We start from the raw sequence: 25,834 nt of genomic DNA on the forward strand, positions 1-25,834 counted from the left end.
AAATTTAAATAAAATTATTGCTATTTAAAATTAAAAACTTTTAAAAACTTATAAAAAATTATAAAGTTTTTTAAAACTTATTAATTATTATTAAAAATTTATTTAAAAATATAATAAAATTATAAAATTATTAATTAATATTATTTAATTTAAAAAAAATAAAAAAAAATAAAAAAAAATTAAAAAATAAAAAACTATTTTAAATTAATAAAATAAAATTAATATTTTAAAAGCTTAAGAATATTATTATAAATAAATTAATATTTATTATATATAACTTAAATAAGCTTATTAAAATAAAAATAAATACTTTTAATTTTACTTTAAGAAAAACTTTAAAATAATAAAATAAAAATAAAAAACTTAAGCTAATAGCTTTTTTTTAAAAAAAACTATATAATTTAAAATTAAAATATTTTATTTATAATAAAGAATTTTTAATAATTATTAAAGTATTTAAAAAATAATAATATTATTATTTAAAAAATAAATATAAAATTAAAGTTTATATAAACTATTAAAATATATTTTATTTTATAATTATATAATAATTTTTATATAATAAATTTATTATTTTAAATTTTTAATAAACTTTAATTATAAAATTATTTATTATAAAAGTATAAAAAATAAAAAACCTAATACTTTAAATTAAAAAAAAATACTTTAAAGAAATTCTTAAATTTAAAATATAAATTTTATATAAAAATAATTAAAAAAATTATAAATAAATTAAAATTAATATTTTATTTATTATAAAAAAAATATAACTTTATTTGTAATAAAATTAAAAATTAAATTAAAAATTAATAATTAAAATAATTTTTTAAAAAAATAATTATAATTAATAAATTTTTTAAATTTAAATATTAAAAGAATTATAAATAAAAATAATTTAAAATATTTATTATAGTATAATTATAGTAATATATTAAAGTATATAAACTATTTATAATTATATATTATATTATTATATTTAATTATATTATTAATTTACTAAAATTAAAAAAACTATTAATTAATATAATTTATAATAATATTTTTATAATAATAAATAAGCTTTTTAAATAAACTTATTTTTTATTATATAAAAAATCCTATATTATAAAAAATTTAATATATTTTTATATAAAGTATATTTTTATTAAATATAAACTACTAGCAGAAATTATATTAAATAAAAAAAATACTTTTATTTTTAATTTTTAATAAAAATTAATAATTAAACTTAAAATTTATTATAAATTAAATATTATATATTATTTATAAATAAATAACTAAATAAAAAAAATAAATTAAGTTATTAAAGTATATTTATAATATTATATTAACCTTATATAAAATAATTAAATAAAAAAACTCTTTATAGTATAAAATTAATATAATAATTTTATTTTAAAATTTATAAAAATTACTTTATTTTATATTAATTATAAATTTATACTAAAAGCTTATAAATTATTTTATAATAGCTTAAATATAAAAAATACTTAAATTTTAGCTAAAGATATAATTTAATTATAAAAAAAATTTAAAAAATAACTTAAGTTTATTTAAAATTATATAAAATAATAAAGTAATTATATAAAAATTAAAGAATTAACCTTTTAAAAAAAATATAATTTATTTACTATAGTATTTATATAATAAAAAATTATTAAATATTAAAATAAATTAATTAAGTAATAAATTAAACTTTAAAAAACTTAAATTATTTAAAATTTTAAAAAAAGTTAAAGAAGTTAATTATAAGTTAAACTTATTTAATAATATAAAGTTAAAACTAGCTGTTTTTTATATTTTATTATTTAAAAAAATATTAGTAAATAAAAAAATAAATAAATTAATTATAAATAAAATTATTATTAAAAATAAAAAAAAATATAAAATTAATAAAATAACTTATATATAAATAAATAAAGAAATAGGTAAATAAAAATATTTTATAAAATATAAAAAATATAATTTATTTAAAAACTTATAGGTTTTTAAAAAAAAACTTAAGAAAAATACTTAAGTAATTTTATAAAAATATTATTAGTTTTTAAAAATAAAAATAATAATAAATTTAAATTAAATATAAATTAATTAATAGTATTAATAAACTAAAATAAACTAATAAAATTAAGCGCTAATAAAACAGCTTAATAAATAGCCTTTATAACCTCCCTTTTCTTATATTTAATATATTTTAATTTTTTTTAAATTATTAATACTATAAAAAATAACTTATATTGCTTTTTTTTTTAATTTTTATACTATTTATAAAAACAAATAATTTTAGCTATTAAATATATTACCTTTTTTTTAATAGCTTTAATATTATTATTTAATTAATCCTAGCAATAGGAAATTTATAATAATTATTAAATAATAAAAAAAGCCTTATAATAAAACCTATAATCCTTTATATATTTAAAATAATAACTTAAATTTTTTATTAAAATAAAGTATTAAATACTTTTTTTTTATATAAGTAATAAAGCTTTATTTTAATAAAAAAAATAAATATAATAAATATTATATTTTTATTAACTTTTGTTTATTTTTAAAAATTAAAATTTTTAAATTTTTAAATATAATAAAATATAATAAATATTAAAAAAAATATAAAAAAAGAAAATAATTTATTAAAAAAGAATATAAATATTTATATATTAAATAACTAAGTTTTAAAAATAAAACTAATAGAAAGAGAGTATTATATTATAACTTAACTTTTATAGTTATAATTATAAGCTTATTAAATAAGTATTACTAAATTAACTTAAGCCTAGTATATTAATTAATAATAGGTTAATATAAATTATATTTAAAATTAATAAAAATTAATATTAATTTATTATAATTTAAAAATATTAATTAAATATATAAATTTATTTTTTATATTTATTTAAATAACTTAAATAATTAATTATTAATATAGTTTTATACTTATAAATTAAAAAATACTTTTAATTTTTATTAATAATTATTATTATATTATTATTATTTATAGGTTTTTTAACTTATTTACTAATATAAACCTAAAGAACTTATTCTAGGTTTATCCCTTGGGAATCTACCTTATACTAACTATCTAGTATATAGTTTATTATAAAAATATAAATATAATTTACTATAATAAGTTTTACTTAAGTAATAATTATAATTAATTTAAAATAAAGCCTGGTTAATACTAGCTTAAATTAATAAAAATAAAAAAAATATTAAATATATTAAATAATAAAATTAATAAATAAAAACTATAAAATTATATATTTATTTTTAAATATAATATAAAGTAATTATTATAAATTTATTTTAAATATATAATAAATTAAATAAAAAATATATTAAATTTAAAATACTTTTTTATTTAAATATATTATAAAAAAATAATTAAAAACTAAATTTTATATATATATATATATATACTTATACTTTTTTTTTTAATAATAAAATTTAATTTATTTAATAAAATAAAATATATTATAAATTTAAACTATATTTAAATAGGTTTATAAAATAACTAAAGTTTTTTTAAAGTTTTTTTTTTTAAAATAAACTTAATCTAGGCTTAAAAAAAACCTTAACTAGCTTATATATAATTATAAAAGGTTTTTTTTTTAATTATATTAATATTATAATAAATATTTATTTATAATAGCTATAGGATTAGTTTTTAATATAAATATATTAATAAAAATAATTTAAAGTTAATATATATTATAAAAATTTACTTTTATTAATAATAATAAAACATAAATAATTAAAGTAAAAAAGTTTATTTAAAGCTTAAAGTAATAATAATAAAACTAAAAGTAATAAAACTAAAGCTATAAAGTTTAAAAAATTAAATATATTTATAAAAGCTTAATTAATTTATATATTTTATTTAATATTTAATAATTTATTAAAAGTTTAATTTAAAGCTATTATAAATATAATTTATATAAATAATAATAATAATATTTAAAAAAAAAAGTTTTAAAAATAAAAAAACTAAAAATAATATTAAAAATAATAATAAAGTTTTAAAAAAAAGCTAGTTTTAATAAAAAAGTTAAAAACTTAAATTTAATATAATTAATATATTAAATAATAATAATAGTTATAATATATTTAAAAAAAGCTTAAAAAATTTAAATTAATATTATTTTAATATTTAAAAACTTAAAAAAATATAAAGCTATTTATATTTATAATTTAAATAATAAAATACTTTTTTTTAAAAAGCTATTATAATAAAATTTATAAAAAATATATTTATAATTATAAATATTTTATTATTATTTATTTATTTTTAAATTTTTAAAGCTTTTTATAAAACTTAAAAAAATAAAGTTTTATTATTATTATTAATTAAATTAATAATAAAAATATATTTTACTTTATAGTTAATATTATAATAATTTATTATAATAATAAAGTATTTAAAACAATATTTAAAGCTTTTATAAAATATTTAATTAAATATTTAAAAAAAGGTTTAAATATTATAATATTAAAAAATAAAACTATAATATTTAATAAAATATTTATAATAGCTTTATTAAATAAAAAATCTTTTTTAAACTTTTTTAATATATTATTATTTTAATATATTAAATAAATTATTTATTATAAATTATTTATTATAAATTATTTATTATAAATTAATTATTTATTTATTTATTTATTTATTTATTTATTTATTTATTTATTTATTTATTTATTTATTTATTTATTTATTTATTTATTTATTTATTTATTTATTTATTTATTTATTTATTTATTTATTTATTTATTTATTTATTTATTTATTTATTTATTTATTTATTTATTTATTTATTTATTTATTTATTTATTTATTTATTTATTTATTTATTTATTTATTTATTTATTTATTTATTTATTTATTTATTTATTTATTTTATTTAAATAACTATAATATTACTATTTATATACAAGATTCTTATTTTCATATAGCACTTGCCAGTATTACTTCTTACAGCTATAATTATAATCAACACAATGGATCAAATATATCAGCCCAATGAAAACTCTATATTTTCTCCCATTGCATTATATTTCCGAGTTAATGAATTTTCTTCTGAAAGGAAGGGTAAGAAAACCATGATCGGCCAGAATGGCTGGCTTGAAATCACAGAGCGCTCTAGTTGTAATAGCAACAAGCAAACGCCACAAAAGAAGATGAGTATTTTAGATGGCATCAGAAAAATTGCCAAAGATATAGTGAGTTAAAAGTTTTATCGCATAAGTTAGAGAAGGGACTGATAGGAGGAGACTGAGGTTCACCAAAGCCAACGAATGCAGCCTGTTGCAAAAGGATCAATGGAGCTACATGGGGCTGTTTCACTTGACCCTCGAGAGCAGAGTCTTTTATATTGCGAACTGGAATTCCATCTTACAACGGCTTTAAATGAATATATTAGCAACGAGCTTGAGAAAGGCCATCTCTCTCCTGACAACCTGAAGAAAATCTCAGATGCGTGGCGCCAAAGGGGCTATCCTAGAGTAGTAGGGTTCAGATACGATTTAGAGACACAGCTTGATCTCGTCAGTCTTCATATCAACGAGTTTAGCTTCCATGGCCGTCGACAAGGTAACGCTGCTGAGATCAACCGTTTGCTGAACGAGATGAAAATGAATGCGCGCAACATGCGTGTGCGGACATATTGTCAATTGGACTCGACTATTGCCAAACACCTAATTGACTCGCAGTCACTGTTTAACTTGATTAACGCATCAGCAAGTCAGCAAACCGCCCTTGCAGAAATCGCACAATTCTATAAGCTGGTCATGAACTAATTAGCTGATAAAATAATGTATAATGTTATACATTGTTTATGAGTTCAAATACAGAATATGGAGCATATGGTACTAGTATATGGAGTAAGTATATCATTGGCAAATGCAGCTGTGCATGTCAGATGTATGTCCGCAATTAGTTTTTTTAGCCTTTCTTTGGAGAAGGGAAAAAAAAAATGTTTATGTAAGATTTTCTACCTACCAACCATATACTAAGTCTAAGCATGTACAAACTTATCTCATGCTAATTTATGGGGCGCTCTTCGGTTTTTTCTCAATCTCTGTGCTTGAAATATCATGGCGAAGACAGAAGGATGTCTAGGGTCGCCGGCCCTGGACGATATGGTTATGGGGGTATGTGTACTTATGCTAGGATCTGACTAGATATCGTGCCCTGCAATAGCCCTACTTAATTGCGATTTCCACGGTGTCTTCGTAGAGTTAGTACTAATGACATAGCAGACAAATAACAGCAGCATTGCCTCCAAACGCAGTGTTGAGCGTCTGTACTATGGAAATGAGCCTTCTTTCTTCCGTTACTTTGTTCCAAAGTTCCAAAGGAGGGCCCCTCTCATCAATAGAGGATATTGGCTGCGTCTCCGGGCGATTGATGTCATAGTGCAAAAATTTCTGTCCAAAGCGACGACAGGGAAAAAGGTCGTCATCAATCTTGGTTGTGGGAGGTAAGGGACTGCGTATTGTATAAATCCTCGTTGTAATAGCAAAGTCTTACAAGCCCAAGTGATGTCTTGCCCTGGCAATGCCATGCTCGTTATAAAGATCTAGGCAACGATGTCCTCTTTATCGACATCGATTATCCTGATCTCATCCGGAAGAAACGGGCCATAGTTTTGCAAACTCCAGAACTCCGAGATCTTCTTGGAAATGACTTTACCGTAGGTGAAGGTAAAGATGGGCTGCTGCTGCGCAGTAACAGGTATTGCCAGCTTGGGTGTGATCTTCGTCAACTCGACCAACTACGCGATGTCTTGAAGACGGTTATTGATCTACCCGAGTGTGCTATTCTTTTCGTGGCCGAAGTTTCAATTACTTATATGGACACTCAGTCTGCCGATTCTCTGATTCATTGGGGAAGCACTGTTGGGCGAGGTTTGTCTGCGCATTCTGATTTTACCATAGCCTGCGCCAAATTCATTCCGCAATGATTCTCCTACCCTTTCAGATGTTTCACTTTGCCATTGAGAGTGCCTGATGCTAATTTATATATAGAAAACGATTTCTGTCTTTTGGAGCAGATATTGCCTTTTGGAAAAAGCCATCCATTTGCCCAGCAGATGCTCAGTCATTTTGAGAAGCTGAGCACTCCTTTGCGCTCTATTGAAGTATATCCTACAGTCGAGAGCCAAATTGGCCGATTTCAAGAACGCGGCTGGTCTTTTGTGGAAATCAAGGACCTATGGCAGACATGGTCAAGTGAACAGTTCGTTACTGACTCAGAGCGAATTGCCCTTGACAATGTCGAACCCTTCGACGAATGGGAGGAGTTCATACTCTTCGCACGGCATTACTTTGTACTCCATGCCTCTACTAGTCCCAACCAGCGTTCTTCCTTAAAGGGACCGTCCTCAATATGGAGCATGGGTCAGAAGAAGCCCGCAGGACTACGTGTTGAAATGATCGGTAGATCTTCCCCGAAAACGACCAGACGACGATTTGGAAATATTATGATATCGAGCAATGCATTCGGACAACGATTCGCTCTGAATTTGCTGGGGATGAGTCTCAATAGCAGAGAACCCACCTACGATATCTTTTCTCTCGATGGCGAACAGCAGCCCCCCCAGCTGCCATCTTCCGGGCCGCCTGCTCGGATGTGCTTCACTTTGACAGACTTAGGAGATTACGGCATCATGTTAGTTGGTGGTCGTGCATCCCCTGCTTGTGCTTTATCCGACTGTTGGCTCTTTGAAGGAGGTACTAGCCCACGCTGGCGGCAAATGCCACGACTACCAACCCCTTTATTTAGGCATTCTGCGGTTCGGCTGGGAAACTCGTCACTCCTCCTGATTTTCGGAGGGAAGAAAAGTTCATCGAAACTGTCAGACGAAATCTTCCTATTTAGCCCTGACAAAGCTTGTTGGCAAACCTGCAAGGTCGTAGGATCCGCTCCCGACCCCTGCTTTGGATCAGTTGCTTTCAATGGAATCTCTCCTTCAGACCAGCCGGGGACTTTTCGTGGAATGCTGGCTGGAGGTATGTCTCAAAATGGGTGTATCAATACTAAGCAGTACACATGGCAAATAAATGCCTTTGATGCCCAAGTATGTTTCGCTCCTCTCTGGACTTACGGGCTCAGCAGCTCTAAAAAGCCCTACATGCTTAATTGTTCGTGCTAACGATTTGGTTATTGCGCTAGCCGACCATTTCATTCTCTGCTCTCTCATGCAACGACTCCGATGGACGACTCGTATCATCATTTGGTGCTCAAGTCGTTGATTTAGGGGCCTCCGTAATAATTTGCGGTGGAATGGGGGCAGAACCTTCCCTACACGGCCAGACTATCACAGCTATCAGGCCTTCTGTTGGTGGCTTTGACGTTACAAGCTTTTCAACTTCGAACGATGACAAACACATGCCATTTATGATTGGATCGTCGATTATACCCTGTGATGATTCCCTTTTGGTGATGGGTGGGGGAGCGACTTGCTTCTCCATGGGAACCTTTTGGGAAACGGGCATTTATAAAGTTCATATGCCCGATCATATTCTGGACTCCCTTTATCGCACATCACGCCCTAGTGCCTCGTCTAAATCCGCGCCTGGTCTTCTTGGGAGTCGAAAATTTTCAACTACTTCTGCTACTACGCCTTCGGAGGATGTCAGAAGTTTGCATCGAGGAGAGCATGGAATACAAATTACACCTGTGCCTCGAATACAGCTTGAATCGGCTGAGCAATTCCAAAAGATCCTGCGTGACGGAAAACCCGTCATTTTCAAGAGCTGCAACATAGGACACTGCCAAAGCAAATGGTCTCCCGAGTTCTTGGTGAGCCAAATCGGTGCAAATGAGAAGGTATGTCGACATGAATTTGGAAATCTTTAGGACCAGCAATGAACAGCCGACTGATTTACAGTAGTTTGTTATACATGAATCCCGTGAAGACAAAGGAATGATGGATTTCAATAGCAAAAATTTTGCGTATGTAACAGACTCATTCGGGAGCATCATGAATAAGCTACAATCTGGGGCTAGAGTTTATCTACGAGCTTTATCCCGTAATAAGCCATCTGAAATGCCAGCCAATCTGGAAGAAGATTTCCCACGTTTGGCAGAAGACTTTACTCTACCACCAGAAATGGCTTATATCAAGGACCGTCTTTTCAGTTCTGTGTTGAGATTGTCTGGACGAGTAAATATGTGGCTACACTATGATGTCAGTTCATAACTCCTTACTATGACAGCTTGCTCGTTATCCCTTGTTGGTAAATAGGCTAACAAGATATCGCACTCTCATCACAGGTCATGGCAAACGTTTATGCGCAGGTAACGGGGGTTAGGAAAATGATCTTATTCCCCCCCAGCGACGTAAAATACTTGTCTTTCGCACCTGGTGCTTCTAGCTCCAGTATAGACGTTTTTCAGGGGCTGGAGGCTTCAGCGGCCTCGCTTCACGGGACACATCCTCAAGAAGCAGTAATCCACCCAGGCGACGTCTTATTGCTACCTGCTCTATGGCTTCATACAGCTGCTCCAATGTCCGACATGAGCACTGCAGTGAATGTCTTCTTCCGTGACCTAGAGCAGCAAGAGCATTACGCCTCTGGACGAGATGTCTATGGAAACAAAGATCTCGAGGCATATGAGAAGGGGAGACAAGCTGTTGCTCGGATTGCGAAGACTTTGCGGCCGTTGCCGCCTGCTGCGAAGGAGTTTTATCTCTCTCGAATCGTGGACGAACTGCGGCTGGCTTTGGAGGAGTAGAGCAAGGCCGTTTCTAAGTAGGCAGAATTCAGCGTTGGGTGGTAGGTAAATTACACACCTTCTCTGAATGGCATATGACTCAAGCACCGGCTTTACATATTGATGTTGGAATAGCGCAGGCCTGCGCGCACATGTGCTAGATATATTTCCCCCTCTCCTCATTCTACAAGCCATTCTTCGATATTTACTCCGATGCCTCTCCCTATGCCGCGTACAATCTCCCATCCAATATTTATCCTCCACTTACCAGATCTGTCCATAATATCTCCGGCTCCAACTCGTATAAGTAATCTCAGACTCGCTAGAGTGGCTAAGCCCATACCGATATCGCCATCTACGCCTGACAAGACGGCCGATGGAACCCATTCTGTTCTTACGGCATCAAATATCGCCAATAGACGTTCCAAGAGAAATGCATGGGCTCCGAGTAATTTGCGCGATATTTTACGCTGTTTATTTCGATGATTGGCCCGAAAAGAGTTGGGACCAGCACGCCGGCGCTTGCGACCGCTATAATGGGTAGAGAATAGGGTCAAATCGTGACGGATAGTGTTATGAGACGCAATGTACGCCGAGAGCAAAAGCACTCTAGCGGTAGTCGGTAGCAAGCCAGTCAGACCTGCGAGAGGTTGTGAAACTAAAGTAGTTGATGCCAGTGATGATTCCAAGTGTCGAATTGAAGGCTGCTTGCCGTGATCGATGCTTATTCTAGTTGTTGAGACTCGGGGCGAGACTATCTTGGGATTTAGGAACGCCTCATCCTGAAAGGAGGGTCTAGCGGCGATGAGAAGCTTTGAGAATTGGTGAGACGTGTTTGTTCCCGCAACAATGGGCGCTATAAACCGCGGCCAAAGAGTATAGCAACTGTTTTTGAAGGAAGGCAACGACCGGCCAGCGGACTGAGCAAGGGAGTCATAGACTGCAGCACAGAATCTTGTCCATAGATTGGCTTCGTTTGGATCTAAAGTTGATTCTTGTACATCCTCGGCTGCGCTTGTCGTTTTACGGGTATGAGATGGAGGTTCTTTTGACAAGATGTTGATTAATTCGGATTTATTGTATGGAGGGAAGTAGAGATACGAAGTTGGACAAGCTCGAAGAAATCCAGCTGGCGGAGTCGTAACAATGAAAATGCATGTAAGGCATGAAATCTACCGGTTTCCTATTAGTGGTTGCTCCTATGCCGCGTCGTTCTCATAATTCAGAATATTCCCGACTTACAGTTTCACATAACCTCCCTAACGCCGGCGTCAAGGTTGGCGGTGCGTCCCTTTGCTTGTCCATACCATCTAATACCAATACAAAATGCCTTAAACCATCTTTTATCCGAGGCTGGTTGAATATCGAGCTGAGCGAGGCAGCAAGCTGGGCTAACGTCTCGCATCGTTGCGGCGAATTCTCGCTATCTTCGGTGCCATCCCATGCGCTAAGTGCACTGGATACTGCAACGACGATACTCTCGAAGAAGTGACGCGCAGAAATGCACCGAGCAACGTTAACAGTTGCGTAAACGAGCGCGGTAGCACGACTACCTGCGGCTCCATCATCTGTTCCATCACCCTGTGCTAATCGTGCAAGCAGCTGGGTCGTAACGCTGGATTTCCCCGTCGCTTCGGAGCCATGTATGACAAGGTTTCGACAAGGCGCGGCGTCTGTCTGGTTTGTATATATTATTAGCGGCAGATTGCTTTGCTACGAGAAGCGGGATGCGCCGTACATGAAGCAAAGCGGCAAGCGAACGTATTTGGTGATCTCTGCCGGGAAATTGACCGAGTAGAGGAGCCAGGCTTGGCTCGTCTGGAAGCTTGAAAATGTTTGACGCCATTGAGACGCGCCCTAGAGGGAGTGAAGGGCAATGGGAATGTCGACTGGTGTGGAAGTAGAGTTGCGAATGCTAAGGCTTAGGGCAGCCCAAACAAGCAACATCAGGATTAGAACGTGAATTCATTTCTTAAGCGTGGCAGAGCATTCATCAATTGCGTCGCACTTTGTACCTATGTATGCAAGACACGCTTGCAAGGGAGGCGCGCTAACTCTTTAGTAAGCTCGGCTGCAAGGAATATAAGGCAGATACTTTAGTAGGTACTGCAAATACACCATCTGCATGAGATTTGTATTTTATATTGTGTATCGTGGCATATTTGAAAGATATTTTTACATACATCTACCTTTAACTCAAATCAGTATAAGTACAGTCAATAATATTCATTGGGCTTTTCTTAAACAATTTGTCAAGTTGATGCATCGATACCTTTTTCCCGCCTTGTACGTTTTAAGCTTCCCACTTTGCTTGGATCGCTAGATCGGTCAAGTGGATTTGCCCCACCGCGTGAGCTATATATATCTTCTGCGCGGCTATGAGCTACGAATTATCAGGGCACCTTGACATCATCCATGTCACTCTGCAGGCCGGACAAGATATGTGAGGCACGATGACTGAATATGGCCGGATAGATCCGTTTTCGTTCGCAGCCTCTAGGGATATCGAGTCCCCAGTTAGCATTCGAATGTCAGATACTTCCTCCTGAGCTTGGACGTTGGTGACCTAGCTAACCGCCCCCCTCAGCATTGGCATAGATGGAGACGAGCGTCCTGCCAGGTATTCGACACTCCTCGACAAACCGAACGTCCGCCACATTGGCTCAAATACTAGGTGCGCCGTGCGATGATGCGCAGCGATAGGGAATATAGATTTCTAATGTCTGGAGACACAGCCCTTCCCCCGAACTCTACGTTACAGTGCAGGTCTGGGCTGGATCCAAGGCCTTGACGGTGCCGATCCAGACATCATACAAATCTCCTCGTCTGGAGCGAAGGCATGTGTATCGTCAACAACTGTAGAAGATAACATGTATAAAACTAACCGCACAATCTAATCCCTCAGATGGAACGAGTGGTTGCGGTTACCTATTTCATACAAGTCCATCCCGGTTAACTCCCGTCTGGCCATCACTATATGGGATCTTTCGCCAGATCAAGGCATAAATGATGTCTCTCATGCTACTCCTTTCGGAGGCACTACTCTTTCCTTGTTTGGCGACGATAACCAAATCATAAGGGGTCGCCAGAAGTGTTACATTCATAGACATAAGCACGCAGATGGGACCGACGATACGACCACGCCCGCCATCGTCGGAAGCAATGGCAAAGGAGTGCCACAGCTGGCTAGCTATGCGGAAGAGCTAGAGAGAATGGAGAGTCTGTTTAAGAAGCACGAAATGGGCGAGATTCCGCGAGTAGATTGGCTTGACCAGATGGTGTTTAGAGGGTTTGAGAAGAAGGGGCTGCATGCCGCCAAGCTATCAACGAAATTACGCCAGCAGGATCGCACTGCGAATAAAAATGACCTCGAAAAGACGACCGATATTCCAAACCACCATGGCGACACGCCTGATCCTTATACGTGCGTTCTGAACGTGGAGCTGCCGCGATTTGATTTTCCAGTTGTCTTTGCAGATCACGAGTATGATCCTCCCCCAATATCGGCTCTACAGCCTTTATCTGCTTCGCAAATGGCAGCTCAAAGGCAACCCGAAGTTCATTTTGGTCCTGGAATCAACGCCATTGGCGAGAGCTCAGCCGATATTGGGTCACGCCTTGTAATGATCTATGACCCTGAAGTAGGTCAAAGGGATAACCCGGCTGAAGCGAAACACCGCCGCCTTTTCCGAAGTTCTCACCGACATGGCATCCTCGATAGAGATTTAAAACCAAACGCAAAAGTCCGAGATGAACTGAATGTCATCATGTCCTATCCGCCAACACATATTTTAACGCCAGAAGAGGCAGACCTTGTCTGGAAATTTAGATATCATCTAACCAAGGATAAGCGAGGTTTGGCGAAGTTTGTCAAGTCAGTCAATTGGAATGATCAGAGCGAATTGAAGCAAGCAATTCAAGTTTTGAGTCGCTGGACCGAAATCGATGTGGATGATGCACTTGGCATGCTAGGGCCATCTTTCGATAACCCCACTGTTCGATCATATGCCGTCAATCGATTGCGAAAGGCTGATGATCATGAGCTACTGCTGTACTTGCTTCAGCTTGTACAAGCACTTAAATATGAGCACATGTCCGTTGACTCGAACGAAGAAAACATTCAAGATTCACCGCTGGCACAATTCCTGATTCAACGCGCTGCGGCGAATTTCATGCTAGGAAACTATTTCCATTGGTATCTCATGGTTGAGTGCGACGACTATAGCCCTGAGCAAGATGTTCGCAATCGAGAAATATATCGAAAAGTGGCATATGAATTCATGACAGAGCTAATCAAGCAGCCAGAAGGCAACGAGTTTCGGAAGACCCTCCTGAGGCAGGCTGAGCTCCTTGCCATCTTGTCAAGGATTGCAAATGACATCAAGCTATCAAGCGAATCAATCGCCAAAAAAACAGACCGAGTCAAAACGTTTTTTGGAGATCCAAAGAATGAACTCATCAGCATTGATCCACCACTGGCAATGCCACTTGATCCTTCCATCAAAATCACCGGTATTATACCAGATCAAGTCACAGTCTTCAAATCCTCGCTGAATCCAATAAAATGCACGTTCAGAACTACAACAGGAAGTCAGTATCCTATAATCTTCAAGCTCGGTGATGACTTAAGACAAGATCAACTAGTCATTCAAATTATTACCCTGATGGACCAGCTACTTCAGAAGGAAAACCTTGATCTCAAACTATCACCCTATAAAATCCTTGCAACAAGTACTACAGCGGGTGCCTCTCAATTTGTCCAGTCGCAAAGCCTGTCCAGTATTGTCAGCAAATTCAAGAATAACCCAGCCTTGGCTTATCTCAAACATCACAATCCAGACGACCGACAACCCCTTGGCGTGCGTCAAGACACGCTTGATACATATGTTAGATCCTGTGCAGGATACTGTGTAATCACCTATATTCTTGGAGTTGGCGACCGGCATCTTGACAACCTTTTGCTAGCACCAGACGGCCATTTCTTCCATGCTGATTTTGGTTACATCCTTGGTCGGGATCCTAAACCATTCGCCCCTGTCATGAAACTCTCCAAGGAGATGGTAGACTGCATGGGCGGAGTACAGTCAGAACATTACCGACAGTTCAAGCAATATTGCTTTTTAGCCTATACTGCGTTACGAAAATCGTCAAACCTGATTCTCAACTTGTTTAGTCTCATGATTCACGCCAACATTCCGGATATTAGGCTAGAACCAGACAAAGCTGTGCTGAAAGTTAGAGAGAGGTTTCATCTTGAGATGGGAGAAGAAGAAGCGATTCTTTACTTTGAAAGAGTAATTGAGGATACATTAACGGCTTTTGCGCCTGTTGTTATTGATAAATTGCATGAGTGGGCACAGGCTCTTAGGGCTTAATGCAAATAATAAAGAGAAGAAATACATGATTAAAAGCATATGAACATGTAGGGGGATATGCGACGTAACATATATTCAACAAGCGTATTATTACACTAATAAGCATATCGCTTCATTCTATCGAAGCCTTTCAGCATGCTGCGGGGAAAGAGAGCGCCCAGTTCTAGTATGACGCGGATCTAGCCACACAATTTGACGAACCCCAAGTCGGATTTATGCAGCGCGGCCAAACAGCCGTACTCGTATCATAACCCTTCCCAAAGCGCCCAGTCTATTTCTTCCTACAGCCTTCGTTTACTCGCCCTTAAGCTTGTCCTGGGTGACAGTGAATGCCATCTCCAAGAGCTCCTGCTCTTCCTGCTTGTGTGTGTTCTTCAAACCAGTTGCCACAGAGGCAGAGGGGTTACGGCCAGCATACATAACGTGCTTGCGGTCGTGGTATTGGGTCTGGTTCAGCAGAGTCTCAATTCGCGGCTGTGTGAAGCTCCAGGCTCCGGCATTGAGAGGCTCTTCCTGTGCCCAAACAATAGTCTTGGCATTAGGATACATGTCTAGGTTCTCCTTCAGCTGCTGCCAAGGGAAGGGATTCAGCTGCTCGATACGGGTCAAGGCGACGTTGTCAATCTTGTTATCAGCGCGGTGCTTGTGCAGACTGGCCCAAACCTGACCTGTGCAAAGAATGACTCGGTCAATCTCTTCAGGAGCCTTGATAGCCCCAGTCTGGTGCTCAGGATCGGGGATAATCCACTGGAACCCAGCGTTGGGGCCAGTGAAATCCTCAATGTTTGATCTTGAAAGAGGGTGACGAAGCAATGACTTGGAGAAGAAGATGATGAGGGCTTTATAACAGTGTTAGTTGATCATCCATCAAGTAATAGTACAGTTTAAATGAACAAATCATCACGGACAACTTACGTTTTCTGAACTGGCGGTGCATTTGTCGACGCAGAACGTGGAACAGGTTAGCAGGGGTGGTCATGTAGACGATCTGCATGTTGCAATCCTGGTGCTGGCGGGGAAGCTTATCCTCGGATGGGAAAACGCGAGGATCTTCATTGCACAGCTGCAGGTAACGCTCCAGACGACCAGAAGAGTGCTCTGGGCCCTGGCCGTCATATCCGTGAGGCAGAGACATGATCAAGCCGGTCCTTTGCATCCACTTGACTTCTCCAGACGCAATAAACTGATCAATGATGCATTGAGCGTTGTTGGCAAAGTCACCAAACTGGGCCTCCCACATCACAAGCGCATTGGGCGATGACAATGAGTAGCCATACTCGAAACCCAAGGCTCCGAATTCGCTAAGAGACGAGTTGGAGATGACAAACTTTCCTTGATCCTTGCTAATGTGCTGCAGAGGAGTGTACGTCTCTTCGGTCTCTTGGTCGTGGAAAACAGCATGGCGCTGTGAGAAAGTACCACGCTCAACATCTTGACCGGAGACTCTCACATGGTAGCCCTCCGTAACGAGAGTGCCGAACGCAAGAGCTTCAGCGGTGGGGAAGTCAATGTTGGTGCCCTCAGTGACGGTCTTTGTTCGGTTGTTCAGGATTCGCTTCAGGTTGCGGTGGATCTGGAAGCCCTCTGGGGCAGATCCAATAATTTCACCGATATGGTTCAATGTCGCCTTGTCAACGCTGGTATCGTTATGGGGAAGGATTTCCGTAGCGAGCTCCTTGGGCGACTTGAAGCCGTTCCAAGCCGATGTAGTCCACTCCTTAGACGTAGGCTGGTAGTCCTTAGACTTAGAAAAGCTCTCTTCAAGCATACCCCAAACCCACTGCTTGTGTTCCTCAATGTCTTCTTTCGTGAAGGTACCTTCCTGTAGCAACTTGTTGACGTAGACGTCGATTTGAGGGACCTTCTCCTGAATGCGCTTATACATGAGAGGCTGGGTAAATGAAGGCTGGTCTGTCTCGTTGTGGCCGTGCTTGCGGTAGCAGATTAAGTCAATAACCACATCGTGCTGGAACTCAGCTCGCCAATCAGCAGCCAACTGGCAGACAAAGTTGACGGCTTCGACGTCGTCAGCATTGACGTGGAAAACCGGAGCGTCGATAGCCTTAGCAATATCCGTGCAGTAGGCTGTTGAGCGTGCGAAACGAGGATCGGTGGTGAAACCGATCTGGTTGTTAACAACGAGGTGAATGGTGCCTCCGGTGGAGAAGGCGGGCAGCGAGTGGAATCCAAGACATTCATACACAACACCTTGAGCGGCAAAAGCAGCGTCTCCATGCAACAAGACGCTCATGGCGGTCTTGTGGTCCTTCTCATCATTGTTGTAGTGCTGAATGGCACGGGTCTTGCCCAGGACAACAGGATCTTCGGCTTCCAAGTGGGAGGGGTTGGCAACAAGTGAGAGCTGCACCCGCTTGCCAGAAGGAGTGGGTCGCTCGAAGTTCATACCCAGATGATACTTGACGTCGCCGGAGCCTTCGTCTCCAGCAGTCAGAGTTCCAGCAAACTCGCTGAAGATTGATTCGTTTGGCTTTCGGACGACGTTGCTCAAAACGTTCAGTCTACCACGGTGAGGCATGCCGATGACGATATCCTTGACACCGTAATCGACACTGCGATCGATAAGAGCCTTCATACCGGGAACAAGGGTCTCGCAGCCCTCAAGACCAAATCGCTTGTCGTTAGGGTATTTAGTCGCAAGGAAAGATTCGAAGCTAGAGCTCCAAATCAATCGATCCAGGACGCGGCGCTTCTCATCGATGGAGTACTTGAATGGTTGGGGGACCTCGAGGCGCTCGCGCAGCCAGTCACACTTCTCGCGATCAGGGATGTGAATAAATTCAACACCATAAGAGCCGGAGTAGATCTTTTCGCAGGCGGCGATGATCTCACGGAGAGTCATCTTATCACGACCGTCCCGTTTAAATCTGGGCAGGATGCCAGGGCCAAGAGTGTATTCGGTGTCGAGATCCTTTTCGGTGAAGCCATAGTGTTCGAGCGTCAATTCCTTAGGCTTGATGTTACCAAAGCCGGCAGAGGTGTTGCGGATGCCGAGAGGATCAATATTGGCCTTGTGGTGACCGCGGGCTTGAAATGCGCGCACCAACAGCTGGACTTTCAGGTGGTTTGTGACGTCGGAGCCATCCTCAAGGGTGAGGCCACCGGACAGGCGAGGGACGCCGCCAGTCATGTTGGGAACGAGGTTCGGGGGAGGCTGGAAGGCCTGGGAGATGGGCATGTCGCCGCTCTCCATGTTCTTGAAGTAGACCTGCCATGATACGTGGACGCTCTTGGGATCCTGTTTCCACTGCATGTACATTTCATCAATGTAGTTGGCAGTGCTTCCAGAGAGGAAGTTGTCACTCGGGTCGGGGGCCGAATAGGTGGCATTGGGAGCGGTGGTCGCGGCGTACAGTCGCCTGGTGGTCAAGGGCAGAGGCTTGCGGACAGCAGCAAGCCTCGTCGTCCTCGATGCCAGGCGGGCGCTCTGGACACCCCTCAGCAGAGAATTTCTCCACATGGTGAACAGCTATGAGATCGTAGGAGTCCAAAGAAGAACAAAAAAAAAGGACTATCTTTGGGCAGGCATCAGACCCAATTGGACGTGTAGTCGCAAAATGAGCGGCGGAGTAAGTCGAGATGATGGGAGACAGCAGAATTTGCTTGGAGAAGGAGAAATGAATTGGGGATTTCGGGCTGTCGCAGCGTGGTCATGCCCTCCGTAAAAAAAACTATGACGGCAGCGGGACTTGGCAAAATAATACCGCTCTTTACCCAGCTGATAGCCTAGGTTACACGAGAATAGGGCGGGTTACCGGGACTTTGCCAGCCTGACAGGGAGGGAGCCACAAGGGGGGTCGGGCGTTCCGGATCCAGCGCCCCCTAATGCTAGCAGCTTGGACTTTGCACTGCACCTGCCCCTCCATTTCAGCGGCGCTTCCAATAGAATGTCCACGGCAAGGAGCCCGGCACGGCTATATTAGGTAATGGGGCTGTCCTCGTGCAGCGCATAGTAGTTAGTATACAGTAACAAACAAGCCGTTGAGTCACTGGACAGCAAACAGGTCTCGCCAGCCACTAGTTTTTAAAAAATAAAAAAAAGAAGGGACAGGGGAAAAGAAGAAGAAAAGAAGAGGAAGAGGAAAAAGGGGAACAAGAAACAGAAATCAAAAAGAATCGGAAATCGGAAACTAGGACGGTATCTAGTAGTATTGTATTTCCGGCCTCCAACTTATATCGTAGACGTATCCTACGAGTCCTGTATGCCCTGGATCTCGATATGCTCAGGCAGCCTGGGACAGCATTTCGGTTTTGGTGTCCCTATGCACGGGGCTTACTAAGATGCCACTACAGTATTCCCTGCTGTATGTACTTCGTGCCAACTACCGCGTACTAATTGTAACAGGTACATAGCTGGCTCTATATCAGTACCTAGATACCTCTAGTAGGTGTCGGTGAGTGAAGAAGTAATACAGTATGTGAATACCTAGTAGCTATACATAAAAAAATTCCAGTAATGCTGTAGAGCAGCGTCTACCTAGTTAAATAAATTTAGAGGGGGTTTTTTTTTTTAAACGAAATGAAAAGCCCTTTCCGTACTGGCTATCATACATTCAAGCGGGGGACAAAAGAAAAAAACAGGCAATGGAAGAACTTCGAACATATACATCAAGATTATGCCCATACAATATCAAGGGATAGCTGATCAGTTGTAACGGGTGTTCATGTTACAGGTTTATACGCACTTGTTCATTTTGCGGTCCCTATTTTCTTGCCCACTCTCCGCAGTACATAGTAGGAACCCTTGCTAACTTGCTGGCGCTGTATCTGATAGAACGTACCAACCCAGTAGTGCCCGCAGTGGGCTGGAGACAAGGCGTCCACTAGGCCACAGCTCAGCGAGCTCGACACAAGCCTACTCCTCCTCTTCTGCAGTTTCGACGTGCTACATTCAATGTCGCATCTTGGATATCCAACATCATATCCCTGTCGACCATAAACACGCCGTCGCCCTCCGCCCGCATTGCCATCGCGTTTAGCTATACGTCCCCTACGTCTATGCGCATATTCCCACTTCGTTTCTATTGGCGCGACATTTTGGAGCTCCATCGACGTCATATCCAGCGCGAGTGGCCTGTATCGAGTAACCTCAGTTTCAGACCTCCCGCCTGGCAATAACCATGGCAACCCCAACGCTTAACTTCATCACCTTTAACCAAGACCATAGCTGCCTTGCTGTTGGTAAATAACTCGACCCAGCTGCCGAGCGCTGCCCTCTTCATCTGGCATACAGAGACTGACATACTCTCCCATCTGTTGTTGTTTCCAGGCACCTCCAAAGGCTTCGGCATCTATCACACGGACCCGTTCTCGCGTATATTCAGCAGCGATGACGGAAACATTGCGATTATCGAAATGTTGTTTTCGACGTCTTTGGTCGCCCTGATTCTCTCTCCCCGCCATCTTATTATACAAAACACCAAGGTGGGTGCCTGGCAGTAACTAACCACATTGGCTTGTTGCTCATCACTGCAACTGCAGAGAGCTTCGGTCATATGCGAACTGACCTTCCCATCCGCCGTATTGGCCGTACGACTGAATCGCAAGCGATTAGCCGTTGTGCTCGAAGAAGAGATTTATTTATACGACATAAGCAACATGAGCCTCCTCTACACCATCCCTACCTCGCCGAACCCGTCTGCCATATGCGCCCTGTCGGCGTCCTCCGAGAATTGTTACATCGCATATCCGCTCCCTAAACCGAGGGAAGAGTCAGACAATAGGCGACCCTCCCACGCTCCGCCGCAGTCCGCATACGTTGCCCCCACGTCTGGAGAAGTTCTCATGTTCGATACATTGACGCTCAAGGCTGTTAATGTTGTGGAAGCTCATCGCTCGCCGTTATCTTGCATCAGTCTCAACAGCGAAGGAACGATGCTGGCAACTGCAAGTGAGACCGGCACTATCATTCGAATATTTTCGGTGCCCCGGGGCCAGAAGCTCTATCAGTTCCGCCGTGGGACATATCCGTCTACAATTTATAGCATGTCGTTTAATCTCAGTTCGACACTACTATGCGTTTCCTCTGCATCAGACACTGTACATATATTTCGTCTCAGCTCTCCTCCAGGCCATACCACTCCAGCTGGTGCCCCAATCGAGGCTCTGGGTTCTCCAAGACAAGATCGGTGGTCTCGAGGACGAAGTCACGATGGGGCGGATTCGCCAAGTAATAGTGCAACAGAATCTCCAAAGAGTGAAACCGCAGAGCCCGCAGGTAATGGCACTACGCCGGATTCCAGTGCTCAGCCGGTAAATCGCAAGCAAAGCGGCTCTTTCAGCAGTATGCTACGACGCTCATCCCAAATTATGGGTCGAGGTGTTGCTGGCGTGGTTGGCTCATATCTCCCACAATCAGTTACTGAGATGTGGGAACCGCTGCGAGATTTCGCTTACATCAAAATTCCCAAAACTACCGGGCTCGGTGCTGGAGCTCGTCTACCGGGGCAAGGCTCCAATCCACTTCGCAGCGTAGTTGCGATGAGCAGCAGCAGCCCCCAGGTTATGGTGGTGACAAGTGACGGAGGTTTTTACGTCTATAATATCGATATGGAGCATGGCGGAGAAGGTTACCTGGTTAAACAATTCTCGTAAGAGGCCCCCCCCCCTTTTTTTTTTTTTAAAAAAAAAAACTTTGATTTGCATAAAGACAACTGCTAACTCATCCATCTTCACAATACAGAGTTCTTGAAGGAGATAGCAAAAGTGACCCTTCAGCCTACACAGGCTAATATATTGGCATTAACGTAGCAAACTCCCCAATCTTATACCCCCGAAACAATTTTTGGGACTGGCGTAACCGGTATTTCAGAAACGGCCTCATTTTTGTGGCTTTTTATTTCATTTGTGTACTAATGCAACACCCCGTCTTCGATGCCAGCTTCAGTGTCGTCCTGGAATAGCATCACCTCGTTTAATAGTACTTCAGACGTCACTAATACGCCAATTTTTGGACCAAAATCATTTTCTTTTTGCTTGGATGAAAAAAAGTTAAGAACGGAGAGCTCAAGCAATTCCCATTATAATCCTGAGTGATAAAGTACGCTATATAAACCAAACTCGGACGCTCGAGAAAATCCTCGGGTTCAGGTTTGAGGTAGAAGTAGAGACAAATAAGTTCCGAGTGCGCAAAGCCCCAAACATAAGCCAAAATTGTTCGCTCCATACAGAAAAATCCATACCTTGCGGTAAAACAAAACAGCTTTCTCAAACACAGCAAAACAAATACAATTATCTGGAATAAGGACGGTTCATGAGAGCGATTTCTCTGGCAATCTCCCCCCACTCCATTTCCCTCTTGTACGGTTCCGTGGAGCCACCTTCCTGTCGAAGGAATTCCTCCCAGCGTAAAAGCTCATATGCAAACAGTAAATGAGGCTGAATGATGACGTTGAGACGACGAGCCCTGACAAAGCAGTAAGCGCGCGGAAAGGAGAGATTGAGAGTTCGCATGACTTCCGCTATGCAGATGGTGGCGCTCCTGGAAACTCCGACACGGCAATGAACCAACGTTGCCGTGCCTTTCTGTATTCCTTGATCTGTATCATCAGTCAGCTATGAGAACTATGTTTCTGCATGATGAAAAGCAAACGAAAAGAAGAAAGACGTCAGTGAATCTTACCAATAAATTCAAGGCATCTCCCAAACTCCTTAGTCAATGGATCAATACCATTATCCTGAATCCCTTCAACAAAGCACATATTATCCGAGCCCCAATTCGCTCGATCTTCGTCCGTCCATGAAGCAGATTCTCCAATGCTTAGTATTTGACGGATATTGAGGCGCCTCAAGAGATCTGGATTGTTCGCATGAACAAGATTACCCAGGTACAGGTAATCCAAGATTCTGCTAGGGAGTGAACCATCCAGATCTGAAAACCATTGCGGTTCAGCTCTTATATAACTCGTGATGTCTTCTAGACTTTTCCCTGAAGACACCGGAGATTCACACAGCAAGCGAGGCCCTATGGCGGATAAAAGCGATACATCAGAGGGATAAGCAAAGAAATTGCGACGTTTTGTCGTGTGAAGTTCCAGCCAAGCATCCGGTATAGATGAGCCAGTGCTATAGCTGAAATAGGCGATAGCAAGCAATGTAGATTCTGTATATCCGTCAGGACAGTGAATAAGTACTTTCCGGGCGCCTGCAACGGCAGACTCCTCCTCCTGGGACGTGGCATTTTGATGTGCGTCACTGGATTCCGGTACAATGTTATGGGCAATGTGATATATCCATTTACAAGTATCGATAATTCCGTCAGCCTCCCTCTGGGACCAAGTTGGGGGCATAATACTTCCGGAAGAGGGAAAGCAAATAGAGGATGGCAGGGACGAGTGAGGATGCTCAGCAATGAACTGTATGGCCTTTGGGTCCAGTCGACCCGTATCACTGCATTCGATGAGAACGTCAAAATGCTGCTCTTCAATGCCACCAGGGTCTGGGCTAGGGCCCAAGTAGACGTTGTGGCATATTTCAGAGGTTTCTGTCATGTTTCGCATCTCTTGACGCTCTTGCTGTATCAAGTCCAAAACTTGACCGGTCGAATTGCCAGATGCATCGATAGATACCAGATTCCTATGGTTTTCTTCAAAGGCAGAAAACGGACTTGTGCAGACGAAAGTGTTATACGTGGGCAGATTCTTGGCCTCTGCATGCTGTTTTTCTCGCCATCGTTTCTGAGCAACGGCAACTTTCCACGCAACCCTTCGAGTCTCATCAGGGTTCAGGCCATATATGATAATGTCAGAGGTCGCAGCAACCTTGGCAGGCTGGATGTGAAAGTTACGGACAGACAATCCGCTCAGGGGGTCTGCATCGATGAATTCAGGTGTTGCTCCAGGCCGCATAAACTCGCCCGGGGCAATGGCACCTTTCAGCCGCGCGAGGCTGAGATTGCCATCCGCCTTGACAAGAGTAATCGCTCGAAGACAGTTTGGCGTGCTTCCGATAACGCACTGATGGCCATCGAAGTAGGTCCTTTGAGTTTGGTTTTCAGGGTGTAAGCCATGCAGCCAAGGAAAGACCTGCGAAGGGGGAGGGAGTAACTGCTGGGATGCATAATCCAATGCTGCTGCCACACTAGCAGCATCTATCTCATATATAGAAGCATCCTCGCTGTCGACCCGCACATAGCTATCGGGAGAGCAGAGCAGGGAGGCTTGTGGCAGCGCTGGAGCATGGCTTGGAGAGGAGGAAAGCGTATACTCGCATGAGCCCGTGTCATCCGCGTCGTCGAGTATAGCCTGGCCGGCGGCATACAAGGAGACAGGGTTCTTGAGAGAGACGGACGCAGCTAATTGTGGGGATGACGCCAATCCGAGCGTTTGGAGTGGAGAGGCTGAATTGACTGGAGTGCTTCCGCGCTGCGACGAGTTCTTGGGAGATAGAGCGGGTCTCGGGACGGCAATTGTAGCCATCGCTGGATTCGGCAACCGGGGCTTCAGTGCAAGGCGATGGTGAGAGGATGGTGGAGGAGCAGCGCTGGCATTTTGTCTTGGAAGCGTCAAGGGCCGGCCTGGCCCAGCGCTCGTGTCGGTGTCGTCGCCTTGTGAAGTCACAAGTGCTCCGCGACTAACGTTTTGGGAAAATGGCGGGCTGGCAGTAGAGACAGTGTCAAGGTGCACCCGGCTAGCTACGTACCCTAAGCAGAAGCTCGGTCGCCGCACACAAACAGTAGCAAATGATTCAGGCAACGCGCAAGGCTGGGGAGATGGCGGATTAGAAGGTGGGCGAGGTATCTAACGAGGCACGGGGTCTTGCGCGCAACAAGTAGGAGGTTGGTTGCGATTTTTATAGCGAGACAGCGGGGGAGGGGTCTGCGAGAAATGGCCAGGCTCGTGCAACAACGCGGGAGGGACGATGCTTTGTAGAGGTCAAGTAGCGAATTGCCAATGTCGCAAGCAAACTGTACGAAGGGGCCGTTGCACCATACTGTGCCCGCTTAGTAGGACGATTGGTCGCGCAAGCAGAGACTTTTCGATGATCAGCTCCTTAGACGGTCCGCCTGATGAGATGAGCGAGACGGTGATGCAACAAGCGAGATCCTATTGGGCGCAGCCGAGTCGCCACCTACCAAGCAAGGAAGACCGCACTAACAAGGGAAATTCAATTAAAAGTAACATCCAGAGTGCTACTTTGCAATAACAAGAGACGCAGAAGAGAAATGATTCGTGGCTTATTTTATTCTATTTTTTATAAATAATAATTATTTGATACATACCGCTAACATACTTATAAAGAGGTGTCTTATTTATATGAATGAGATAGAGGTGCGTGAGAGCTAGTTTCACGCCTAAATCTTAGTTGTGATACGCCCTTATGCAAGTACAGTGCGCAGCACTGGCAGGCTATAATATGTCGGTAGTCAAAACCAATACAACCGCGGCTCTATTTTTAACACTGCATGCAAGGCTGCTGGGGCCTCACTATCAATACTTTGAACTCTCTATGTGATTCTTGAGAGCTATATTTTCTGTATAGGCAGCTCATGTTACTAGTAGATTGATATGTCGTTGGGATCTCCTCATCAACAACGGTGCGCAAGGCCAGCTGCAGCGGCTTCTGAGGTCCGAATTCAGCGCCACAATGGGCGTGTTTTGAGGAAGATGAGGGCGTAGGCGTAGATAAACATTCACTCAGTGCACGGACCACATCTGCTCAAGAGGGAATTTTGACTTTCTTCATACGACTTCTTAGTGTATCGTCGTTTTTTTTGTTTTTTTTTGGC

At 40.2% G+C, this 25,834-nt stretch overlaps 7 protein-coding genes across 7 annotated transcripts; 4 read left to right on the forward strand and 3 right to left on the reverse strand.

Annotated features, from left to right (window-relative positions):
- Nucleotides 1–5,097: 5,097 nt before the first annotated feature.
- Nucleotides 5,098–5,793, forward strand: TrAFT101_010176 (uncharacterized protein; the record flags this gene model as incomplete). The annotated part of the gene is made up of 2 exons (XM_024908872.2): nucleotides 5,098–5,217; nucleotides 5,269–5,793. The coding sequence occupies 2 exons, from the start codon at nucleotides 5,098–5,100 to the stop codon at nucleotides 5,791–5,793; spliced, it is 645 nt and encodes a 214-aa protein (XP_024755966.1).
- Nucleotides 5,794–6,090: 297 nt separating this feature from the next.
- On the forward strand, nucleotides 6,091–9,736 carry TrAFT101_010177 (uncharacterized protein; the record flags this gene model as incomplete). The annotated part of the gene is made up of 7 exons (XM_066128867.1): nucleotides 6,091–6,147; nucleotides 6,256–6,476; nucleotides 6,536–6,903; nucleotides 7,024–8,075; nucleotides 8,171–8,827; nucleotides 8,892–9,188; nucleotides 9,275–9,736. 7 exons carry the CDS (start codon nucleotides 6,091–6,093, stop codon nucleotides 9,734–9,736), a joined length of 3,114 nt encoding a protein of 1,037 aa, XP_065984992.1.
- Nucleotides 9,737–9,894: 158 nt separating this feature from the next.
- On the reverse strand, nucleotides 9,895–11,678 carry TrAFT101_010178 (uncharacterized protein; the record flags this gene model as incomplete). Its single annotated transcript, XM_024904468.2, has 3 exons — nucleotides 11,454–11,678; nucleotides 10,958–11,392; nucleotides 9,895–10,887 (listed from the first exon to the last, which is right to left on the reverse strand). The coding sequence occupies exons 1-3, from the start codon at nucleotides 11,559–11,561 to the stop codon at nucleotides 9,895–9,897; spliced, it is 1,536 nt and encodes a 511-aa protein (XP_024755968.1). The 5' UTR covers nucleotides 11,562–11,678.
- Nucleotides 11,679–12,132: 454 nt separating this feature from the next.
- On the forward strand, nucleotides 12,133–15,176 carry TrAFT101_010179 (uncharacterized protein). The gene is made up of 4 exons (XM_066128868.1): nucleotides 12,133–12,245; nucleotides 12,303–12,389; nucleotides 12,451–12,552; nucleotides 12,621–15,176. The coding sequence occupies exons 1-4, from the start codon at nucleotides 12,169–12,171 to the stop codon at nucleotides 15,088–15,090; spliced, it is 2,736 nt and encodes a 911-aa protein (XP_065984993.1). The 5' UTR covers nucleotides 12,133–12,168; the 3' UTR covers nucleotides 15,091–15,176.
- KGD1 (2-oxoglutarate dehydrogenase E1 component) lies at nucleotides 14,211–18,869 on the reverse strand. The gene is made up of 2 exons (XM_024907037.2): nucleotides 16,006–18,869; nucleotides 14,211–15,929 (listed from the first exon to the last, which is right to left on the reverse strand). The coding sequence occupies exons 1-2, from the start codon at nucleotides 18,566–18,568 to the stop codon at nucleotides 15,385–15,387; spliced, it is 3,108 nt and encodes a 1,035-aa protein (XP_024755970.1). The 5' UTR covers nucleotides 18,569–18,869; the 3' UTR covers nucleotides 14,211–15,384.
- Nucleotides 18,870–19,678: 809 nt separating this feature from the next.
- On the forward strand, nucleotides 19,679–22,387 carry ATG18 (autophagy protein). The gene is made up of 5 exons (XM_024908873.2): nucleotides 19,679–19,781; nucleotides 19,883–20,289; nucleotides 20,378–20,532; nucleotides 20,590–21,698; nucleotides 21,791–22,387. Exons 2-5 carry the CDS (start codon nucleotides 20,229–20,231, stop codon nucleotides 21,837–21,839), a joined length of 1,374 nt encoding a protein of 457 aa, XP_024755971.1. The 5' UTR covers nucleotides 19,679–19,781; nucleotides 19,883–20,228; the 3' UTR covers nucleotides 21,840–22,387.
- TrAFT101_010182 (uncharacterized protein) lies at nucleotides 22,083–25,273 on the reverse strand. The gene is made up of 2 exons (XM_024904470.2): nucleotides 22,730–25,273; nucleotides 22,083–22,646 (listed from the first exon to the last, which is right to left on the reverse strand). The coding sequence occupies exons 1-2, from the start codon at nucleotides 24,522–24,524 to the stop codon at nucleotides 22,339–22,341; spliced, it is 2,103 nt and encodes a 700-aa protein (XP_024755972.1). The 5' UTR covers nucleotides 24,525–25,273; the 3' UTR covers nucleotides 22,083–22,338.
- Nucleotides 25,274–25,834: the final 561 nt, after the last annotated feature.

Source organism: Trichoderma asperellum, chromosome 6 (genome assembly GCF_020647865.1).
Source record: "Trichoderma asperellum chromosome 6, complete sequence".
Lineage (NCBI taxonomy): Eukaryota > Fungi > Ascomycota > Sordariomycetes > Hypocreales > Hypocreaceae > Trichoderma > Trichoderma asperellum.